The following is a 25,273-nucleotide window of genomic DNA, read 5'->3' on the forward strand; positions in this document are numbered from 1 at the left end:
ACCATAAGGCATAGTACAGTAACCCTGCATCAGAGCTGTAACTTCTGGGGCCCAAAAGGATTAGAGATAGAGAAGTTACAGAAACCCAGGAGTGAATGGGGCACCCATTGTAAAGACAGCCTTAAGAACCAGCCCCACATGCTATCACAGGAATGGATCCAGAAAAATCAATATGCTATTTTACTTTCCTCCCTGCCTCTAAAACCTGAATCTGGACAGGGATCCCCATTGGCTAGACTTAATCATTAGACACAATACAAAGAGCCCTAGTTTATAAGTGTCATTCTCCTGAGTTCTAGAAGTGGGCAGTGCATCCAGAGGGCCAAACAAGGTATAACTGACACCAAGGAACCTGAGAAAGAGATTAAAAGAGTGTGTTTACAAATGTAAGAAAACCAGAGTTACACAATAATGAAGATCACTTGAACTTTTTGTATGGTTACTATGAGCTGAATGCTTTTCTTGGAAAGTGAGAAATTGGTTAAATGAAATGGTTTCTAGGATGAACCTCAATGACAGACTGAGATGGCTACGTTTAATCTAAGAAGCAGGGAATCGAGGTTAATATGCATACTTTGAAAATAATGGTTTAAATAATGGGAGATTGAAGATGGAGAGGTGACAAGGTTGCTTTGGAGGTGGTATTAATCCCAGGAAGGGATGGGAAATTCAAAGATACTTTGAAGAGAAAAGCAGTTAAAGGACTGGAAGATTTTTTTTTATCTCATATTGGTTCTGCAGATTTACTAGGAAATGACTAAACTCAGGAAATACATTTTTAGATAAAGAATATAGGACAGAAAGGCATTGAGTTTTTTAATGCAAATATGCAAATCAAGGGAATTTCTATACTTAAAGAAACATTTTGCTGTTAATAGAATTGGTGACTTTTGTTTTTCCTATGAATCCATGGAATACTCCACCTACATTATTTCTTGTAACAAAATTTGATGATCTTACCTTAACCTGTTTGTTGAAATTCAGGTATAAAAATTAACCATAAAATCTAAAAAATACATTCACCCATAGAATAAATAGTCAATATCCCTAGTGTTGCTGAGAGTGATACTAAGTGTATTAACTTGGTTCAACTGCCTGACAGATACCACAGGGTAATTGGTGGCTTAAACACAACCACTTCCAAAGAGCTGAAGGAAGGCCAATGTGAATACTGGACAGAAAGGGTGAGGGGTGGGAATAAGATAAAAGAGTCCAAAAGACAGGCATATAAGAGACAAAGCAAGGACTCTTGGGACCTGGAGTATTTTGGTCTTTATCTGAGGAACAAATGGAGATCATTGGTGGTTAACAAATCTTAAATATTCTCTCGAGGTTGAGGAAGTCATCCTGAGTGAAATTATTTCATTTTTCTGCATTCAGTCAGAAGATTCCAAATTTTGATGACGTAATTCCATTCTTCTTCATCACACCTTACTCTTTTTCTCTGCACCTTTGGTTGCTATTAACTTGATGAGTCACCTGGGGTAAAATATTTAGCAGGATGAGCTCAGACTCATTCACACAAAAGCTAACATATTATTTTGCTATGATTAATGCTAGGTAAATAAATTATTCTATCTTGTTTATCAGTGCATTCTGTTATTTGGAGATTTTTTTTTTTTAAGATTAGACAGTAGTGTTAGCTCCAAATATAATGCTTGCCAGAACTGGTTCTTCTTATGGGGGTTAGAGAACTCTTTGGGAATTGGAAGAAATCCACGGACTCTTTTCCAAGAAAAATGAAAAAGTTTTTCCATCAGATAAACACAAAATTTGAAGGATAAACAGACTCAGGGAAAATGCCTTACTCAGGAGGACTAACCACATTAAGGCCCTTTTTGTGGAAATAATGAATAATTGCTAACATCTTTTAAATGTTAAATATTTCAAGTCAAAATGATCTCTCCTAAGACTTACTCTCAGAACGTTAAGGTCCGAATTGAACATTTGCCCAAATGTTTTATTAGTTTCCAAGTCCCCTTTGTTTTACAGAACACACTTTACTATACTGCAGGTTCCTTCGATAGCCCCCTAAACAGGAAGAATGACGGCCCTCCATCTGGCCAAATGTAAATCAGGTTCTTAAATGTTTCACAGCAGATGTCAATGCTACCATTTGTAAGCCTAGTGTACAAAGTGCATGTCTTAATTCTATAATCAAAAACACGGAGTATTACCCTTTAGCTCTTGTCTTATCCTTCACATGTTGATATGCACCTACCTTCTAGCTCTTGACTGAGAGGCTTTATATTAGAATGGGAGATAGGGTCTTCCCCCTATTTATATACATGGCTTTCATTTTCACCTACCAAAATAATTTAGTTATCAGAGGTTAACCTACCTGAATCATTTCTTATGTTATAACCACATAGCAACATTCCTCTGCAAGTTATCTTTTATCTCCTAAAATTGTTAACAAAATGACAGTGCCCAGCAGGTAGTCCTGCTCCTATGAAAGAACCTTGGGATATATTTATCTTACTAAATCCTAACACAAAACTTACTCTCTCTAAAACAGTATGCATGCATCCAAAAACTAACTTGTTCTTTTTTTTTCTTTTTTTTCTTTTTCTTTTCACTTTGATTCCCGGAAGCTCAGATTTACATTTAGTTCGTAATGACTGTAATTCTTTGCATTTTCCCCTAATTGGCTTGTTATCTTGTTATCTGATTTTAAAATTTCAATTGTCCTTTTTTTTTTTCATTTTAAATGATAAATAATCCTGAAGTACTTTTTTCTGAAGGTAGCAGGCTATGTGTGAATCGTTAAGTAAGCAGCCATGGTAATAATGCTTAAATAAAGAGCATTTGGACATTCTGTTTGAATTCCAATTATATGTGTAGCAGAGACATAAGAATCGCAGCTTCACTGGAAACAAAAGAGAATGAAAACATTCTCATTTGAACAGCAGTGTTCCAAAGAAATATAATGCAAACCATGAATTTGAGCCACATCTGTAGTTTTAAATGTTCTAGAAACAATACTAAAAGAGGAAAGAGAAACAGGTAAATGAATTTCAGTAATGCATGTTATTTAAAATGGTAAATTGAAAATATTATCATATCAAGATTCAATCAGTATTTAGAACTATGAGTTAATATTTGTATATTTTAATACTAAGTCTTCAAAATTCAGTGTATGTTTTATAATGACAGCACATCTGAATTTGGACTGGCCACATTTTAGGTTTTCAGTAGCCACATATGACTAGTAACTACTATACTGCACAGCAGTGGGTCCATATGATTTTATCATCCAAACTAGAGTACTCTTTGAGAGTGCAAGGAGGTATTATTAATAGTTACACCAGGACAAGCAAAGCAGAACAAACTCCACCCTAACTGAAACAGTGGTAATTGCTTGTTCAGTCAGGAGAAGTAACGTGACCATATAAAAGATAGATAATTACAGATATAAATAAATATGTGCATGTTTACATAAGTATTACATAGCTTATGTAATCTATGAAATATCAGTATATGAAGATAAATTTGTAATGTAGGTATGTTTGTAGATAGATATACTTTATATCCTTCACAAGTGAATTTAAAGAAAAATATTGTTCATTAAACAAGCTTAGAATTTGGAGCAAAGACACAGTATTTTGAGATAAGAGGGGTACAGAGGAACATTCGGGTCTGACTGATTGAGAGGATATAAGGTCATTCATAGCATTTTTCAAGTGCACATGCACACCCGTTAATACTAGAAATGATGTGATTTGGAAATTTAAAGACAGCTCTATATGATGGTATTTGTTGAATGAAGAGCCAACCTATATTTAAATTTTTTTGATAAGGGCAATAAGCTAAGTTTGCATCCCTGCCTTCTAACACCTTTCTTTGCAAAAATGAAATCTATGCAAAATAAAAGTTTTCTTTGTTTTAATACTCTAAATTACGGTACAGGATGAAGTCCACCAGCTGTCAGCTCTTCAGCCTCAAATCGAACGATTAAAAATTCAAAGCACAGGCCTGAAAGAGAAGGGACAAGGGCCAATGTTCCTGGATGCAGACTTTGTGGCCTTTACAAATCATTTTAACCAAGTCTTTGCTGATGTGCAGGCAAGAGAAAAAGAGCTCCAAACAAGTAAGTAAAAATACTTGAGATGGCTAACTTGATATTTTCCAAATTCAGTATTTGTTGGAAAAAGAGAAAATACTCACACGAAAGAGTCATTTCTACCAAAGGAATGCACCATCCCTACATTCTGTAGTACGAAAGAATGAGATACTATTGTTGGAAAAAATATGTGTTATATTTTCATTTCTCCCCCTCACCTCCCATAATAATTTCATGACTTTGAGAAACAAATAAAATATGTATTTTATACAAGTATTAACATCTCCTTGGTGGGTTGCAAATCTAACAATCAAAGATTTTGATCACTAGAGGAAATAAAAGAGCAGTTGAAGCCCTCTTAGTAGGTTTTCGTTAAATCCTCTTTGCTTTATGTACAAGGATATTTAGCAAGGCTTCTCCCTAATACTTCTATCCAGTTTATATGAAGATTGTTATAACTGTAACATACATGTAGCAACTGAAATTCAGCAAAGGGCAAATTATTCCCTGGGCTGCATTTCACTATTGGATCACTGTCATTATGCAGTATCCTCTTTTTCTTATTTAATAGTAAAATATAACCTAGAAGTGGAGCAGTTACACAAATGGGTACCATTTGACCGGTGAAATTTTCCCAAAATGTCTCTTTTGTTTCTCACCAGTTTGCTCTTAGAATATTAATAATATCTGGTCCAAAATAGTCCAACTCATCAGCTTAATTACTAAGACAAAAATTCCTTTGACAGACAGGTTTATGAACATTTTCAAACATTAGTACATGAGTTTTTGGTTCACCATCTGTATGTAGATATGTACATACAGAAAATTATAGAGTAAAATTGGATTTTAAGGCATTAAGATCAAAATATTTTTTAATGTCTTCCCTAAATTTGTTATGAGAAGCACAAGAACATGTATTTGTTTTCTATCAGAATTTTAATTAGTTGTAAAACATGTTTTTGGACTACTTCTTTTTGTAAATATCCAAATAATTTACCAAATAGTAATTTTCTAAAATGAGTGTAGTGATATACATGAAACTGTCCCTGTTTTACCGGTTTTTAAACTTTGTTTTCTTGGTGAGGTCATGGAATGAACTGAGTAAAGCAAAAGATAAGTGCTTGTTTATTTTTTTTTCCTTTTACTTTAAAGCCATTTTTGATGAAAGGTTTATTTTCCTGGTAGGACATCAGGTAATGCAACTTCACAGTGATGTCAGCTCCCTCTAGTGGATTTCAGTATACTTGTGGCTGAGTGTCTAAAAAATCAATTGGGGAAAAGATTGTGATTGTCCTAAATTTTCAAACATTGACCTATTTAACAATAATGCATTTCTCTTATCATAAAATCTGTAAACCTCCCCTAAAGTCAAATACACGTTAGTGGTTATATTGTAACTTCTGGGAAAAGCAGCTTATTCACTAGAAAATTATTTTAATTTATCCATACCTATTAATTATATTAAAGTTCAACACTTTTTCTGTTTATTTAAAAACTGTTCAGAATGTTGATGTCTGTTGACAGCTGAGCTTTGATTATTATGCTACAGTATAAATATATAATAATATATACTTTCTATCTATACAGCCATCAGTCTGCCCATCTATATTATCATGTCTTCTCTTTTATCTTTTATACATATGATGATTATTCATAAAACTGCCAAACATTTTTACTCCATTTATTTATAAATAAATTGTTCTCCTTATACTTTATTTACCAAAACATCTTTATCAGTTTTACTCTTTTGGAAAACTTGTCTTGATAATTAATAATTATTAGTTTAAAATGGATTATATATATGAATTATATATTATATAATTTATATGTCCATGTATGACTTATATGTTATATATGCACATCATATAAAATTATATGTATATGACTATATACAGTTCAATCAAAATTGAATTATATAATTTATTTTAATATATTTATATATTATAAATTTATATATATGTAACTTAATATATTATGCATTGATATATAAATATTGTATATAAAAGGCAAATAAAAAATTCACCATGTCAAGTCATATTATAGTTCAGTTTGTTAATTAATCATTATTTCCAAAGAATTTTTACATATATATGCTTTACCTGCAAACTGGCACAGGGGAGTAAATCTGATTTCTTATATTACTCCACAGTACTTTCAGCATATTCAGTATTCAGCAAATAAGAGCTAACACAAAGGGTGGTAATCCATTCTGACTTTAAACTTCTTTCCTTTTTTTTCTTTCTAGTGTTCTCAGAATGAAACAAAAACTTGACTTTTTAAATGTATTTTGAGTAGTGAAAATTGGTCTAAGGAATTGCTGCTTGGTACCTGGCAGAGATGATATGAAAAAATAGTATTGAAAGATAAAATATATTCTATATTCATAGTGATTTTTAGTCTATAAATAAAATGCCTTTCATATGATTTATCTTTATTAGTCCTCACAGAGCAACCCTTTAAGAATGTTTTATTATTGCAGTGTCCCGAGTGACCTCGTGGACCTTGAATAACTGAGAGGATGAATATTAGATTGTATGAGAACTAGCAAGTATACATGGATGTTCGTAGTGACATGAGTCATGGTAACCAAAAAGTGGAACCAACTCAAATGCCCATCAGCTGATGAGTAAAGAAAGAAAACGGGCTTCTCTATACAATGAAATATCATTCAATGATATCACAGACATGTACCCCTGAAACAAATAATACATTATATGTTACTTTTAAAAAGTATAATGAAGCACCAATACTTGCTACATTGTGAATGGACCTTGAAAAGATGCTAAAGAGAGAAGCCAGTTGCAAAAGGCCATATTTTATATGATTCCATTTATAGGAAATGGTTGTAATTGACACACCTAGAGGGACAGAATGTAGATTAATGTAGATTAATCTTCTGCCCAGGGCTAGAAGATTGAGAGAGTACAATTATCTCCCAAAAGAGTTGCCAGGAACCTTTCCTAGAAACTGCAAACTAGAAGGACTATGCTCTAATTTACATGAGTGTAGAAAAAAATAGCACATGGCTTATTACAGGTGATTTCTTATTTTAATGAGGAAAGTTTTAAAAGTACTTTCTACCTGTAAATATGAAAACAAAATTTGTGCTATAGTTCACATTTATTTCAATTGGAAGTATATGTCATGTCAGGAAAATAATTCCCTCTCCCCCCAGGCACCCACCTTTCTATTCTCTGCTTCTAGGAGTTTGGCTCCATTAGGTACCTTGTAGAGTGGAATCATGTGATATTTATCCTCTGTAACTGGTTTATTTCATTTAGCATAACGCATTCCAAGTTCTTCCCTATTGTTGTATATGGCAGGGCTTTCCTATCTTTTTTTAAGGTTGAATGATATTCCGTTGTGTGTATACACCACATCTTTTTTATCCATTTACCCCTTTATACACATTTATTTTCTTTCCATATCTTGGCTATTGAGAATAATACTGCAATGAATGTGAGACTATAGATATCTCTTCAAGATCCTGATTTCAGTTCTTTTGGAGTCCCTAGATATGGCATTGCTGGATTTATATGGTAGTTCTAATTTGTAATTTTTAAAGGAACCTTTATACTGTTTCCTCTAGCAGCTACACCATTTTATATTTCTACAAATGGTGGAGGGTTCCAATTTTTCCACATACGCAGCAGTTACTTGTTATCTTTTGTTACTTTTGATAACAGCCACCCCAGCAAGTGTAGGATGATCTCTCATTGTGGTTTTGATATGCGTATTTCTCATAATTAGTGATATTTAACATCTTTTCATCTATCTGTTTTCATTTGTATATCATTATAATATATCATCATTTTATTTGTATGTAATCATTGGAGAATGTCTGTTTAAACCCTTTGCCCATTTTTTAGTCAGATTATTTTTTTCCTGTTAAGTTGTGGGAGTTCCTTAGATATTTTAGATAGTAACCTCTATTCATTTACCTGGCTTGCAATTATTTTCTCCCATTCTGTAGACTGCTGTTTTATTCTGTTAATTGTTTCCTTCACTGTAGATAAATGTTTTGGTTTCACATGGTCCCATTTGTTTACTTTTATGTTAAATCCAAGCAGTCTTAAGAAGCATTCTCCCTGTGTTTCATTCTAGGAGTTTTATGGCTGCAATTTTTCAGTTAAGGTTTAATCTGTTTTGAGTTTACTTTTATATGTGGTGTAAGATAAGGGCAGCCTGCCTAACCCTAGATTTCTTTTTAAAGTTTTTATTTATTTACTACACAGAGAGAGAGAGATCAGAGCAGAGGAAGAGGGAGAAGCAGACCTCCTACTGAGCAGAGGGCCTGCCTTTGGGCGCCATCCCAGGACCCTGGGATCATGGCCTGAATGGAAGGCAGATGCCCTACTGACTGAACCATCCTGGTGCCCCAGTAGCTGAAAATTCTAAAAGAATTTGAGTTGAGGAAATTCAGTAATCTGATACATAATTTTGAAAGTCTTAGTTAGTATGTTAGCTTCTAGCTGGTTTGTGACAAACAAGTAGAAGGGTCTGAGTGGAAGCTGGGAGATGGGAAATTATTGCTATGTATATAGGCCTAACCTTAGACTAGATTTGTGATAAGGAATATAAAAGAAAGTGGAGACAGCCCTTGAAGAGGTGATGATCTAAAGAGGTGTGTGGTAAGAGACACTTTTACAAAATGACAGGGAGCGATTTGGGCTTCCTGTAGGGTTAATTCACGAAAATTTTAGGGCAACCAGCAGAAAATGTTCTCTATGGCCATAATTTCAAACACAGTGGTTAGTACCTGCTAAGATGCTGATCTAATGTGAAGATATTGAGACAAGGAAGGAAACAAAGTTTGTCTTGATCTAACTATTCTAGTAGTCCCAGGTCAGAAAATTTATCTAGTGTACTTTTATATTTAGGTAAGGAATTTTTTTTTATTCTAAGAAACCATCTATGTTGCTTTTCTCTGTAACTCCAGAAAAAAAATTAAGGGAACCTGTTTGTAAATGGACTTTTTATTCTGTTTTCTTCATTGATGCCATCAACATCAAGCATAACAGACATGTTTATTTAAGCTAGCTCTGTGATTTATACCATGAGGTACAAGAATTGTTCCTTGACCTTGAGAATCTTGGGAAATAGGCTAAATGCCAAGTACAGAATAAAAGATAAAAAAATTTAAATATTTAGTAAGACTTTTGAAGATAGGATTACTGAATTAATAGGGCCAATTTTAGAAATAATATGGAAAGGGGGAAGGGCAGTAACCCCCCCAAACTTATGCTATATTGTAATAAATAGTTGAATAGTGTAGTAGCTGACACTTACATAAACTTAGGTAGAAATTTGTGAGGAAAAACATGGAGGATGAATCAATTATTCAAGCAGAGAATATTAGGGCATTGCTCTTGAAAAAGACCCAGATTTCAATTGATTCATTGGATACATGGCCTTTAAAAAAATTTTACGGTGATCTTGGATAAAATTCTCATAAACCCATCTATTTTGCTCATATCAGAGCACTGAGGGCCTTTGTGGGAATGGAGCTTGAGCAGTGGGGACTTGTAAAGAAGGAGCTGCATAAGCACAAAGGCTTGAATAAAGTGATATATTTTGGGTGGAGGATTTATGATGATGAAAAGGTGGGCTGAGAAGTTGATTGACTTCTAACCACAAAGGTCCTTGAGTGCCAAGCTAAAGTGTTAATTTCTGTGTTGGCATTGGAAATTAAATCTCCATACTCAGAATTCCTTACCTTTTTCAGGTTTTTTAAGGACAATTTCTAGTATGTTCATCTTCATATATTCTAGGTCCTTGGGTCCTTTCTTCCTTCTGGACATCTTCTGCCAGTGTTAATATTGTAAAGAAATACTTGTTCTATGCCATGGTTGATGCCCTTTAATAAGGTTTGGAGTTGCAGAAAAAGATCTTTGTTGATTACACTGTTTTTTTTTTTATCATCCTATTAACTATGAGGGATAGAGAAAAGTTGGAATCTGCTTGGTATGGAGTTAGAAAGAAGGATAGCTTCAATATGAGAAATTCCCAAAATAGATTTATCAAAGAAGTAGGAATATACTGTTAGTTAAGTTTCTACATACACACACACACATACACACACACCATACACACACACACACACACACACACACTTCATTTTTTAAGCCACCACTAATTTCTACTTATAAATAATGAGAAATTAAAGTTAGATCCAACTTCATATTCACAGCAGATGTTTCAGTGTTTTAAAATGCTGTCACTATTTACAGACTACTAACATATATGCTCTCTTTCTTTCCTCAAATGGATTATTTCCTACAGTTTCTATGTAAGCTCATCCACTATAAATAGAATGTGAACCATATACATAATTTAAACTTTTCTGGTAACTGTATTAAACAAGAAAAATGAAAGTAATTTAATTGTATATTTTATGTAAATAAGTGCATCCACATAATATTGTCTTAACAAAGAATCAAAATTAAATACTATAGGAGTTCTTTTATGTTATTTTTATACCAAGCCTTCAAAATCTTGTGTGTATTTACATGTGCAACATCTCAGTTCATACTGAGTTCAATATTCCTTCTCTCTACTCCACCGCTTGCGTGACAGTTAAGTACCTTTATTTTTCCTGAGTGGCTTTAATTTTGGGGAGAGAGAGAGAGAGTTGTAATTTGTCAAAAACAAAGTGCCAAAAATAACATAGTTATGTATAACGAAACACTAGGAATCCTTCACTAGTATTCTTAGGTATGTCTGATTTAAATGAGATAAACTCTGTGGCTTATAATCACTTTTCAGCTACTAGGAGGTGAATCATGTTAGCTAATGAATACTTTTTTACATTTAGAAGGAACCTATATGAGTAAAGGTATCCTTGGCCTCAATTGTATATTGTAAACAAAAAAGTCATACATTTTATTTGCAGTCCAGACTTACCCTCTAAGTCCTGGGTCCTTATGCCCAGCTACTGCCTTGCCTTTCCAGTTAAATATCTCAAGGTATTACAAACCCAGTGAATCCAATGCAGGGAGTCTGTTCTCTTAATTATTGCATTCTTAAAATATATCTCAGAGGTTGAAATTGATAATAAATAGTTTGAAATAATAAATGATATATAATATATTAAATATATACATGTATTTCTCTAATTTGTATGTATGGGTACACAAATAGAGAAATATAAGCATTTTTTTTGACATAGTGGTGGTCATATTTCCATAGACACAAACTAAAATTCCTGTTCAGGATATAATAAAAATTGTTATTATATCAATTGTTCTGTTCCAAAGTGATACAGTTGTAGACATGATTTTGTTGTTTATCAAAAGAATTCCAGAAGAAAACCAAAATGTGTGTGTGTGTGTGTGTGTGTATACACTATGAGATTCAATGCATACATTTTCTTTAATATTTGTTAATTTTTGCCCAACTAATACCTTGTAAATTTGCCAATGAATTGCATTAGGAAAAATTGAACTAAAGAAAGTCTACCTTAGTAGTCTAGAAACCACGAAGTGAGAAAGGAGATGAGGAATAACCAAAGTCAATTTAAGCTACTCAGTGTTTAGAAATTCCCATGGGGATTAGAAAGATTCAGTAGGTGGGATAAGAAGAATGTCTAAATTCTCCTCTTGTTCACATTCTGAGCTTCACCAAATACTGGTTTTTGCTTGTGTTCCAGGCAAAGGCATACTTGGTTATATTTTCCAATCTGTAGTTATTTATTTAACAAATACTGATTCCTTGCAAGACACTGTACTGGTCATTGGGGATAGACTGCTAAGCTAAAACCACATGCTTTTTGCTGCCATTATGCTTGTAAACTGGGGAAAGACACAGCCATTAATCTTAAAATCAAACTGGTATTTTTATAATTATAATTGAGATGAGTGCTTGAACAGAAAAGGCCAAGGCCACAGCTCTGTTACTAAGGAAACTTATCCAGACTGGGAAGGTCAGCAAACATTTCCTTGAGAATGTACTGCTTAACACGGAAGCCAGAGGATGAATAGGAATTTATAAGACTGGGGGGGTAGTAGGTGATGGTTAATTAAGAAGTAGAGAAGTCTTATTTCCCTGGGACACAGAGGGAAGTGGGTGATGAAAGATGAGTCTGGAGAGGTGGATAGTCTAAGGGGTCTTATATGAGCCATGTGTGAGGATTCTAGAAAAATGAAACAGTATAGATAATTTTTATGCTGTGGTATCTCATTGTGGTTTTGATTTGTATTTCCCTGATGCCAAGAGCATTTTTTCATGTGTCTGTTGACCATTTAGATGTCTTCTTTGGAGAATTGTCTATGCATGTCTTCTGTGCAGCTCCTGATTAGATTATTTGTTCTTTGGTTGTTGAGTTTGATAAGTTCTCTATATAGATTTTGGTTATTAGCCCTTTATCAGATAAGTCATTTGCAAATACCTTCTCCCATTCTGTAGGTTGTCTTTTGGTTTTGTTGAATGTTTTCTTTCTTTTTTTTTTTTTTTAAGATTCTATTTATTTGACAGACAGAGACCACAAGTAGGCAGAAAGGTAGTCAGAGAGAGAGGAAGGGAAGCAGGCTCCCCACTGAGCAGAGAGCCCGATGTGGGGCTCGATCCCAGGACCCCAGGATCATGACCTGAGCCAAAGGCAGAGGCTTTAACCCACTGAGCCACTCAGGTGCCCCTGTTGAGTGTTTTATTTGCTTTTTGTGTTGATGTCAAGTCCCAGTAGTTCATTTTTGCCTTTGTTTCCCTTGCCTTTGGAGACATGTCTAGCAAGAAGTTGCTGTGGCCAAGGTCAAAGAAGTTACTGCCTATGTTCTCCTCTAGAATTTTAATGGATTCTTGTCTCACATTTAGGTCTTTCATCCATTTTAAGTCTATTTTTGTGTGATGTGGATGGAACTAGAGGGTATTATGCTAAGCAAAATAAGTCAGTCAAAGAAAGACAATGATCCTATGATTTCATTCATATGTGGAATTTAAGAAACAAAACAGAAGAGCATAGGGGAAGGGATGGAAAAATTAAACAAGACAAAAAATCTGAGAGGGAGACAAACCATAAGAGACTCTTAATCATACCAAACAAAAATGAGGATGGGGTAACTGGGTAATGGATATTAAGGAGGGCAGGGGATATAATGAGCACTGGGTGTTATATAGGACTGATGAATCATTGAACTCTACCTCTGAAACTAATAATACACTATGTGTTAATTGAATTTAAATAAAAAATAAAGTACAATGAATGCATGATTCCAAGGGAAAAATATGCTGTGATGTAGCATTATAAATCAGTTTTGCATTTTCAAAAACTGAGTGTAGTCGTTGATTGAAAGGAAGCAGGAGCATGTATGGAGAGGCTAGGAAGTATCTTACATTATATGGGCTTTTCATGTACTCGGTAACTTACATGTAAGATGCAAAGATACTTTTGATCATTTCAGAAATCATCTGCCTTCTTAGAATAGAGAGAAGGTTGGCTTAGCTCTCAGTGGGAGAGCTTTATGTCTTGCACCTGAATACAGATTAGAAGCAGTTATACAGAAAAATCATCAACAATTCAGAGACAGAAATGGTTGATTTTTCATTACACAGAAGGAGTCTAAAGAAGGGAGATTATATCAAGACCTCCCCCAGAACAGAGGCAAACTTGAGGGTAATATTAGAGTCCATTGGGTAGCTATTACCATAGCTTTTCAGATAAAAGTATTTCCTGATTGATGAACCTACATGTGGGCAATGAGATAGCTAATTCAGAAGCTATGAACTTGGTAGGTCTTCTTTCAGTTCTAGCTCCTCCCTAATGCAATCCATCTGTGAAACACCTGGGATGTTTACTAGGGATTCAGATAGCAAAGGAAGAAATGTACCTGAACATTCTAAAGGAAAATATGGAATAAGAAGTTCCATCTATGCAATACCATAAACAGTGTCCACATGTAATGATGGCCTGGATTTTCAATACTTTATCATGATTTTAAAGGGAATTTACATTACTGTGTAATGTAAATTATTCATTGAATAATGCAAATTAATGTATACTTTGTTAATATTGTGGCTAAATTAATGGAAAAATATCAAATTATGATTATTTCCTAAGTTCAAAAAATTCATCAAATTTATTAATCTTTTAGAATGTTTCAGTGTTTATCTTTTTTCTGGATTTGAGAGACTTTGATTTTATGCTGACCTGTGCTTTTTAAAAAGCAATGGATTCTTTAAATTTATGGCATTGATCTATCTATCTATATACCTATCATTTTCCTTCTTCTCTACCTCCCTGAATTCTGTGCATAGATGGATGCTGACTGAGTTATGGACAGTTATGGACAATCTATAATATCATAATATATCATAAATTAACTGTTATATACTTCTGCCATGCTTATGTTACCTTAATACTTTATTGATAAGCTGACAAATCTGAACATTTTTCTTTCTTCTCATTTAATGTGGGTACAGTTTTAACTGTGTAAACAATTATAGTTGTATAAAGTATATGTACACATATATTCACATATGGTTTAAAGTTTGTACATAACTATTTATACACACACACACACACTGTACTCAATGTATTTTTCATTCCCTAATTTATACTTATACTTTTCATTCCCTAATATATATATATATTATATATATATATAAAGGGAAGTATGCTGCTAAGTAGTAGGTTTGACTTTGAAATCAGACAAACGTGGTTTACTAGTTCTACTATTTACTAGGTTCTTGCATGTGAGCAAATTACTTGGCCTTTGTTTGTAGCCTCAGTTTCCTTGGCTCTAAATGAGAATAAAAATGCTTATCTCACAGGTGTATTGTAAGAATGATAATATGGATAATCATTATTAGAGTTTCTGATACATATTAAACACACAGAAATTTTAATAAAATAAGTGACATGATGTAGTTAAAATATCAACTGCTGAGCATAATGATACTTTCTGCAAAGGCAAATGCTGGCTCACAAAGAATAGCCTTCAAAGTCAATATACATGAACTCTCTTTGGTTTCTCCAAGTACCATCTGTTATCATGCGTACATTACTTAGCAACTATGTTTTGTCATTTCATTACCTTAAAAAAAATTACTTTAACAGCATAAACCTTCCAAGTCTGATGTGAGGATTCAGTGTTTTATGTGTGTGTGTGTGTGTGTGTGTAGTTTCTGTCCAAGTATCATATATGTAGTAGGATTTTATCTTCAGTATCATCATCACATTCTAATTTGTATCTTGTATCTTCACATTTTCACAACTTGCTGATATTTGTAATTAGAAGTATGATTTAGTTTCTAACAACTTAGGAAAACATAATGACAAAGTATAAAATAATGAAATGATTTTCTTCTTTTGCCTTTTGATAAAGTTTTTGACATTTTGCCACCCATGCGCTATCAGGAGACCATGAGTACCATCCTGACATGGATCCAGCAGTCAGAAACAAAACTCTCTATACCTCAGGTCAATGTTACTGAATATGACATCATGGAACAGAGACTCGGAGAGTTACAGGTCTGTGAATATTTGAATATCTTAAACAATGTAGTGCAGATATCATTTATCAAACAGTCACATTGGTGTAACCTTTATTTTTTACATTGGTGTAATATGAAAATAATAGAAATAAAATAATTGTGGTAGATATGATAGTTTGCAGTTGGAAAAGTGAAAAGATTTTTATAAATGTAATATTTTCTGCATTTGTGCTTTCTCTCCATAAAACAAAAATTCTTTCTTTGAAGAGACATGGTCTGTGTATGAATTATATTCTTTATTGTTTAGTAATTATTTTTAGATACAACAATTTTGATTATTATAAAAATTGTGGTATTATTCCCCCCTTTGCTTGCTAATTTAGAACTCCTTACACATTTCCATACATAAAGTGGTAAAATCTGTGTAGTTATAAAATAAATTTTAAACATTAGCCTTATGTAATATCATAACTATTTTTCGAGTTCTATTTACATTTTTAGCAGCCTTATATCGAGTAATAGAAAAATACTAATATGGTAAATTAAAAAATTGTAGGAGGTTTCAGAATGTTTTTCCTGCTAATTCTGAAAAGTTTGTGTTGTATGCAATCACGTTTTATTTTTAAGTCAAGAAAGCATTTATTAATTATATTTTGGAGCTATGTATACATTTTGAGAACTAATAAAAAATAACTTTTATATGAAGAGTTCTTTTTCAAGAATTAAATATTATTTCTTAAAATTATGTTACAGCTATTTCTTCAAAGAAATCTCTGTTTAAACATTTCTCACTATATATTGCCCTATGTAGACTGACTGTATCCTCTGCTATCACATCAAGCAACCTATAACTATTTGATCTTGTTTTTTTTTTATCTTCTTTTTAATACTTGGAATGATCCCAAAATTTACTTTGAAGAATAGTGATGTAATAGAACTATAAGCTTAAAAAGAATACAAAAAATACAGCTACTACCATATGATCTCCCTGATATGAGGAAGTGGTGATGCAACATGGGGGCTTAAGTGGGTAGGAGAAGAATAAATGAAACAAGATGGGATTGGGAGGGAGACAAACCATAAGTGACTCTTAATCTCACAAAACAAACTTAGGGTTGCTGGGGGGAGGGGGTTTGGGAGAAGGGGCTGGGATTATGGACATTGGGGAGGGTATGTGCTTTGGTGAGTGCTGTGAAGTGTGTAAACCTGGTGATTCACAGACCTGTACCCCTGGGGATAAAAATATATGTTTATAAAAAATAAAAAATTAAGAAAAAATACAGCTACTAGAGGAGTAGATTGAGTATACACAAAATGATGTATAGATGAGTAGAAGAGTATATTTTTACTGAAGAAACATTGAAGAGAAAAATTACTTATAACTATTACTGAGAAATTGTATTAAGTAGCTGAAAAAAAATGTCATTAGAACTTTGTGTCAAATGTTACACCAAAAGAAAATACCACATATATTAAAAAGTTCAAAAACATTTTAATAAGGACAAATTTAGGAGAAATTTTTGAGTAAAATATTTTAAAACATACAAGAGAGCAGCACACAAACCAATGGACACAATTGCAAACATGGTAAAAATACCAGACAATTTAAAAGAAAGATGAGACCATGGAAAAAATTGTCTGAATAAGGGAGGATCATTAGTAATGAATTTACAATGAGAGGCGTAAACAACCATTAAACCTATGAAAATTTATAATTCAAATTATAAAGGATGAAATACAAATATATAACATGGAATACCATTTTTCACATCTAAGTTGCAAACGAAAAGATATAATAAGTGCAAGTCTGGCAGCAATGAACTTCCTTCTCACTTTCTGGTGGGAATATAAATTGAATTACAGTTTTACTGAGAAAACTTTTCAATACTTCCTGATAACATACAAAATAATTAATTGTGATATCCATGTGAATACTATTTTCATGAAGTCTATATCTTAAGCAATAATCAGAATACATGAAAAAATAGAAAAATAGATGGAGATAGATAGATGGGGAGATTATAAACATAATTTATAGAGTTGGAAAATTAGAAGTTAATTTGTGGAGTTAATAATGGGAAATGGTTAAATGAACCAGAGACGCCATTAAAATTTATGTTTTTGAAAAATACTTAATGACGTGGGAAAAGACACAAAAATAAAAGACCTAGCTAAAAATGTAGTTATATGTATGCTAGATATTGTCTAAATAATAAATCAAATTTAATGAAGTAAAATTATAGCAAAGTAAAAAAAATTAAAATACCACAAAGTAGGCATATTCTACAACTATAAAAGGTATGCATTTGGCATATTTGGGGAATATTATAGATCACATTATAAAAGAAGGAATGATTGTGTATGTGTGTATATAATATATTCATATGTTCAATAGTTAGAGAAACACAAAGTTTATGTAAAATCATATATAAATGGGTAACTTTTCCATGTTTTATCTTGATCCTTTATTACTTTTTAACTAGAAAGTAATAATTAGCACATAGAAATACCCTAAAGATAGATATCCCGTTATAAGCTATTGCATAGGTTACACAGGATAAATGTAAAAACAACTTTAGAAATTCTCCCTAAAATTATCCTAGAATTTCATTGTAACACTAAAAAAAAAGTCTTGTAAAAAATGTGAAACTTTAGTTAATTGGCATTTGTAGGCCATCTGTCTGATAACTTACTCAGTTTTGTTATCCCATCTATCTCTATGATTTAGTTATGTTTTTACCTAGAGAGTGTTAGAAGTTGTCTTACTAAAGTCTTGGTGTAATTGAATTAACTTGCTAACTATCTTATAAATACAGATATTAATATCCAGACATGATGCAATAAAATTAGGTGTGCTAGCACTCTGGTTCATTTAGATATAGTTAGGGTTATTTTTGACATTGTTCCTAAAAAGAGGCATAGATTTTTAAATAAAACATTTCTGTGCAATTACTCTTAGGGTAAACAGTAGAATTTAAGTTACTCCTAATCATTCTGTAACTGATAGAACATCATCTATATTTTTAGATGTTTGAATCACATCGCTTTCAGTGTAAATACATTTAAGTGAAACTGTGCAATGAAACTTGTTATTTTTCATCAATTAGTATACATGTGCTTTCTTTTTTTTTAATTTGAGGCTTTACAACGCTCTCTGCAAGAGCAACAAAGTGGCCTAAACTATCTCAGCACCACTGTGAAAGAGATGTCAAAGAAAGCACCGCTGTCTGATATTAGCCGGAAGTATCAATCAGAATTTGAAGAGATTGAGGGCCGCTGGAAGAAGCTGTCTTCCCAGCTGGTTGAACATTGCCAGAAGCTAGAGGAGCAAATGGCTAAACTTCGAAAAATTCAGGTAATCCAAGCTTGAACTCTTGTATTCATTTGTTTTCCTGGCTTGTTTCTCCCCTAATGATGTGTTCTAAAATTTAAAGGCAAATAGAAATTTATCCTCTATAGTTCTTCAAAATGAGTGGTGAGATCAAAAGACACCCATTTTTTCTCAAATGAGTGTATCTTGCTTATTTCTTTTAAGAAAACAGTAGTTAAGATTTCCCCTCTCTAGATTTCCTTGAGAATTATTATTTTTTTTTTTTTTTTGCCAGAAGAACTAATGGGACTTAAATATATTTTTAGCTTAATATTTTTCAAAACGAGTCTCTCCTTTAGCCTGGCTGCTCTTTAAAATATAGATATCACTTAGCTTATGAATAGATAAAAAGTTATCTGTCATGGAATATAGTCAGATCATTTTATCTGCATATTTTGCCTATAATTGTTTTTATAAATTTGACCTCATTACCTTCCGGAGACCAGCTCCTACTGACTTAATTCGTTTGAATAGTGCCACTGTGCTCCTAATCACCCAAGCTGGAAATGGTAAACGAACAATTACATTCTAGTCTAAAGCCTAAAATATTTACTGAGATAGGTAATACCTCTCTTATGGGGTGAATTATTGTGAAGAATATTAATGCTTTGACAGCATCATAGCATAATGAAAAGCGTTATGAATGAGATACTTCTGGTTGACGCCCCAGTGCAGCTATTAGCTGTTGTTTGTTTTTACCTTTTAGAAACCAAAAGAACATGTCCTGAAACAATCCGCAAAGTACAACATGTATATGAACATATCTCTGCATATAAACATATGTGCACACACACATATGTGCAAACCCATTTTTTCCAGTACAAGTGGTTAAAGAGGGTATAAATACATGGTCTTTGCCAACAAGGATTTCACATTCTAGAGAAGGGAATAGCTGTGTTAGTTCCCTACTGCTGCTGTCATGAATTACTGCAAATTTAGTAGCTTAACATGGCACCAATTTATTATCTTACAGTTCTGGAGGTCAGAAGTCCAAAATCAGCTGCAGTGGACTAAAATCAAGGAGTGGATAGGGCTATGTCTTTTCTGGAGTCTTTAGCAGAGAATCTGTTGCCTTGTCCTTGTTAGCTTCTGGAAAATGGTATTTGTCCCCTGATATCTGCATCTTCTTTATTTAGGTCAGCAGCACAGCATCTCAGGGCCTCTCTTTCTATATGTCACACTCTTGACCCCCTCTTAATAAGGACCCTTGTAATTACATTGTGCCTGGCTAGATAACCCAGAATAACGTCTCCATTTCAAAATATTTAATCTCATCTTCAGAGTATTTTTTTTTTTTTTTGCCAGGTAAGGGACGATATTCCCAGGTTGCAAGAATGAGGGCATGCACATCTTAGCGAGGTCATTATTCAGCCAACACAGGAAGTAAATTAATGAGTATGGTAAACATTACTACAAGAGAAAGAATAGAAATCCAACATCAGCTGGGCAAAGGGGCTATGCAATGTTCTTGGAACATGGGTTATCTGGGCTACACCTTGAACAAGTAGAATTCAGTCAGCTGATAAAGAGGAAAAGAAGTTACCTCACACAATGAAGCCATATATTCACTTAGCCAGAAGGGGTTCAGTCTTGGAGAGACAAATATATGTTTAGAGATTAATAATGTATGTGATTAGAAATGATCTAGGAGTAGATAATGATCCCAGATACCATGCTTTAGAATATGAATTACAACCTAGTGGTGATGGAATTAAAAATTAGAATTTCGGGGACTCCCAGGTGTCTTAGTTGGTTAAGCCCCTGCCTTCAGCTCAGTTCATGATCCCAGAGTCCTGGATTGAGTCCCGCATCGGGCTCCTTGCTTGGCAGGGAGACTGCTTTTCTCTCCACCTATGCCTGCCACTCTTGCCTGCTTGTGCACTCGCTCTCTCTCTCTCTCTCTCTCTCTCTCTCTGACACATAAATAAATAAATAAAAATTTTAAAAAATAAGAATTTGGAACTGTTACTGCTATTTTAAAGAGGGAGAGATGATAATATTTGTGTTTTCAAAGCATCACTGTGATAAGAAGAAGGCAGAGTGAAGAAAAATACTGACACCTATGTGGAGAATGGATTAGAGTAGGGAAAGATTGAGACAGACAGCAAAAAGAGCTAATGCGGTAATCAAGGAGCCAATAATAAGATCTGAACTAGATCTTAGAAATATGAAACCAGACTCAAGAGATATGAGCAAGATGATAATGTTGAAATCTGAAGTTCTTAGATTTAGTCAAATGCTTTTAAAAAGCATTAGTATTAATCAAATTGAATGGGTAGCTTTCTGGGAAGCACACATTTTCAACAGAGATTTAATTAAGAAGGGAGGAAATAGCACATCTGGGCAGCAGAGTTGAATTGTATGGAAATAAAGGAGCTCGAAAATCACACATTTGAAAAGTAGCAAAAAAAAAAAAAAGCAGTCAGGGAGTGAGGGGAAGCAATATGTGAAAGAATAATGGGAGGTACTTGGCTATTTATAAATGATAAAAGTTGACATTTTTTCCCTGATCATTACTTCAACCTGGTCAGGCAAATAGGAAATTAAAATCAGAGGTTTTCTCTTCGAAGATGACAAAATCTTGTGTTCTGAGAAGTTCCCAACTGGAGGGACTATTTAAACTGTCAACTGTGGAAGTTCAGGTTTAGGGGAGGCTATAAAGACACCATTACATTGAGTTTATTGTTCATAGTTTGTTTTATGTACTGTAAGGGCACATTGTTAGTATTATCATGAGTTGTTTTGTAACTTAAAATTTCTCTAGAGGGGGATATGATTTAATGTTCTCAAGAGTAACATCATAAAACCACATTTGGTAGTAATTTTTTATTTTTAACAATAGCAGATTTCATACACCAGTGCTCATACTGTAGACCATAAAAATGCAGTCTTAGTAAAAATATTCTTTTCCTGAAGAGCTACTTAGAGACATCCTTCAAACACAGGAATTATTTCTGGGCTTGTGTTCATAAATATCACTGTGATGAATTGTGTTAAGAGAAATCAGCACCCCAGTATGGCTTAAAATGGGTCTCTGATTCCAGAATCACATAAAAACTCTGAAGAAATGGATGGCTGAAGTTGATGTTTTCCTGAAGGAGGAATGGCCTGCCCTTGGGGATCCAGAAATTCTAAAAAGACAGCTGAAACAGTGCAGGGTAAGATTTTTATATGACCCTTATCATATGAAGACTTTTATATGGAAGTTATGATTTGATTTTATCAGTGGTCCTTAACCAGAGTGATTTTGTTCCCCTGAGGGACATTTAGCAACCTCTAGAGACATTTTTATCACAAACTGGAATGGGGTTGATGCTACTAGTATGTAGTGGATAGAGGCCAGGAGTGCTCTGTACATATTCTATCATAGAGAGACCGAAGAGCCTCTCACAAGAAAAAGTAGCCGGTCTAAAATGATAGTTGTTCCAATGTTGAGAAACCAGGTTAAATAAATGAGGAACAGAATATCATTATCTTTTACTCAATACTCAGAAGATTATTTTACTATAAAATATGGTTTAACCTAAAGGCAAAGAAGCCTTTGAGCTATTTGTTATTTCTTATTGCAGATTATTAGTCATACTGTGTTGCTCTGCCCAGGCATATTGCACTGGACATAATATTACACAATACGGATTTTTGAAATAATATTCAATATACCATTGTCATGCAGCAGAAAGAAAGTAATCTAGCTCTTTAAAGAATCTTCTTTGCAAATACAAGCTAAGAAAAAAGAAAACAAACCCAGCTTACAAATAACCTTCACACCCATCATGCTATAAACAATTGCTGCAATATCTTGCATCTGAAAACCAAAATAATTTCAAAATAGTAATGTATAAAGCCCATCATTTTCACACATTTTTCTAACAAGGAATATTAAATTTCTTTCTTTTTGTGTCTGATCTAAGTAGAATATAGATAATTCCCTACTTGACTCACACCAGGAAAACCACTGAACAGTGTTGGCAAGGCTGAGAGATAGATACGTCTATATCTATAGGTGGGTGTGTATCAGAGTTTAAGTTCTTTACATTCTTTTAAGAAAGAAAGGCTTGAATTCATGGGTAATGTCCTGATTCCTGATTATATGGATTATATGTTTCCCATCTATGTGGCATTTCTAGTATGTTATAGCAACATTTGCTTTAGCTTACGTGGAATTATTTCCTTAGCTTTTAGTCAATGACATTCAGACGATTCAGCCCAGTCTCAACAGTGTCAATGAAGGTGCACAAATGCTGAAGACTGAGGCAGAGCCGGAGTTTGCCAGCAGCCTTGAGACAGAACTCCGAGAACTTAACACTCAGTGGGATTATGTGTGTCGCCAGGTACGAACAGCTTCTTTCACTGTGCCTTTTCTCTACTTAATTAAGTTAGATTTTTTTAATGTATCCCTTGACTACTGCCCTTTTTGAAAGTTTAATCTCTGAGTATGTTGATGCTTTAAAGTCTAGTGAGTTCAAACTAGCCTTTGTCTACTATTAAAAAAAAAAAAACACTATTAGGGTAGCAGTTTTAAATAGTATTTCTTCATCTTACTGGAATCCCAAGATGACCTTCTTGAAGAATGACCAGGCTGAACGGTAAGGTCTTGGGTCCTGTTTTCAGGCATGATTTTCATTGAATGTTTTCTCCAGTGCATAACTTTATAATAGTAATTGGATTAGCAGAACATATTTTAACCTTGTAGACTTCGTGCAGGGATAAAATGAATGACTCATCTATGTGTATGTACAAATATGATAATTTTCACTTCTGATTATTAAGATAGGCAAGCTTGGCTTCTTCATTATATTTATTTCAGTAAATGAATTAAGATTGGAAATAGTTAAAATCTCAGTAGGGGAAATAAAACACAAAATGACTCTACGATCACATCCGAGGTCCTTATTTTTATACAGCAGAATGTTCTATAGACATTGATTTTCAATTTCAAGATTACATTATGGAAAAGTAAATATTATATATGCAAGTACCATATATATAATACTTCTTATTCAAAAGATGAAATTTTGACCTGAAGCAGTGATTATTGTTCAATACACTAGTAGCTTTTTAAAGTTAATGAGAGGTTTCATCTTATGTGTATTACAGGCAGTCAGTCTTTGGTTATTTCTAAGTAACCTTTCAAAGTTAAAAAGTTGAAAAGAAATCACGCCACAAGGCAAACACTAAATTTGAAAAAGGGAAGAATTTTAAAAAGGAGAAGGCAAGGCAAGTCACCCAGCTAATACTGTTACTGGCAAATGCTCAACAGTTCTATTAAGTCACAGACAAGATAGCCCTGGGTCAGCTAGCATGCAGTCTTCTCTGGAGTAAGCCAGTTCTAGAAGGAATGTTCACGGAAAAAAAATATCACTTAGATAATAGATTATACCATTTATATTTTCCTGGAAGGCCCATATAAAAGGTATTTGTTTGTTCAATGTTTCTAATGGATGAATAGAAAGAACAACACCAATTTAGAGCAAGAGAGAAAACAACAGAAAAAAAGATGTATAAAGTCAACAATACTACTGAGACCTCAAAGTTTTTACATGTTGGAGAAGTATAATTTTTAAAGTATCTCTGGTCTTGAAATGTCCTTGTTTAAGACCTTCTTTATACTATAAAATATACCACAGACTTGTCACTTAAGAGACGTGTTGTAAAATTGCCAGCTGTGTAACAAAAACTCTTTAGATCCCATCCATGGTTTCAACCCATTCTAGAATGCTTGACATCTCTGTGGGTCTCCTTGGAATATCACACTGTGCAATGCTCTGACACTACTGCCAAAAGACCTATGCTTCTTTAAGCAAGTGTCATGCATTCAAGAAGACAAGTAAGGCAATACAGTCTTCCCAAGCAATGCAGCCAAGCTTGGGTGTTGGGCCCAATTCAGGGCTTCAGAGGAAACCAGAAAGAAATAATCAATCTATGCATTACAGAAATGGCTACATACAAAATGGGGTGTGATGTTCTTTCTTGGGCTAAAATTAACTCATTTGTTTTTAGATGAAAGAGTCTGGAAAAAAAACATAAATTAGAGACAAAATTGCCCAAATGCCTGATACACTTAGGGATACTTTGAGATCCCATGATTTAATTTTGTAGGCATAAGATGGTTGACATTTTAAATTCTGAAAGTTTTGTAGTCAAATAAAAAAAATCAAGATTTTAGTTATTTCTTAAATAAAGGATAATCATTATTAAAATAACTCACAAATTAGTGAACCATACTCAAAAGGAGAAAGGGAGGGAGGGAAGGAGTTTCATAATTATGTATATCTTTACATTATTGTGTTATATAGTTATTAAGGAAACTAATCATATGTATGCAAATACATAATTTATTTAGACATTTTTACTATTTCTTCATTACTTATTAGAATATTTACTTCAGTTTGTATTTTAAACATTTCATAACA

At 33.4% G+C, this 25,273-nt stretch overlaps 1 protein-coding gene across 1 annotated transcript in view; it reads left to right on the forward strand.

Annotated features, from left to right (window-relative positions):
* The window catches only part of DMD (dystrophin), a 1,970,015-nt gene that overhangs the window by 592,930 nt on the left and 1,351,812 nt on the right, over positions 1 to 25,273 (forward strand). The window contains exons 21-25 of the mRNA XM_059385278.1: positions 3,910 to 4,090; positions 15,382 to 15,527; positions 18,630 to 18,845; positions 21,905 to 22,018; positions 23,036 to 23,191. Coding sequence (XP_059241261.1) covers positions 3,910 to 4,090; positions 15,382 to 15,527; positions 18,630 to 18,845; positions 21,905 to 22,018; positions 23,036 to 23,191 — 813 coding nt within the window. The remainder of the gene's footprint in view (positions 1 to 3,909; positions 4,091 to 15,381; positions 15,528 to 18,629; positions 18,846 to 21,904; positions 22,019 to 23,035; positions 23,192 to 25,273) is intronic.

This window comes from Mustela nigripes, chromosome X, assembly GCF_022355385.1.
Source record: "Mustela nigripes isolate SB6536 chromosome X, MUSNIG.SB6536, whole genome shotgun sequence".
In the NCBI taxonomy this organism is placed as follows: Eukaryota; Metazoa; Chordata; class Mammalia; order Carnivora; family Mustelidae; genus Mustela; species Mustela nigripes.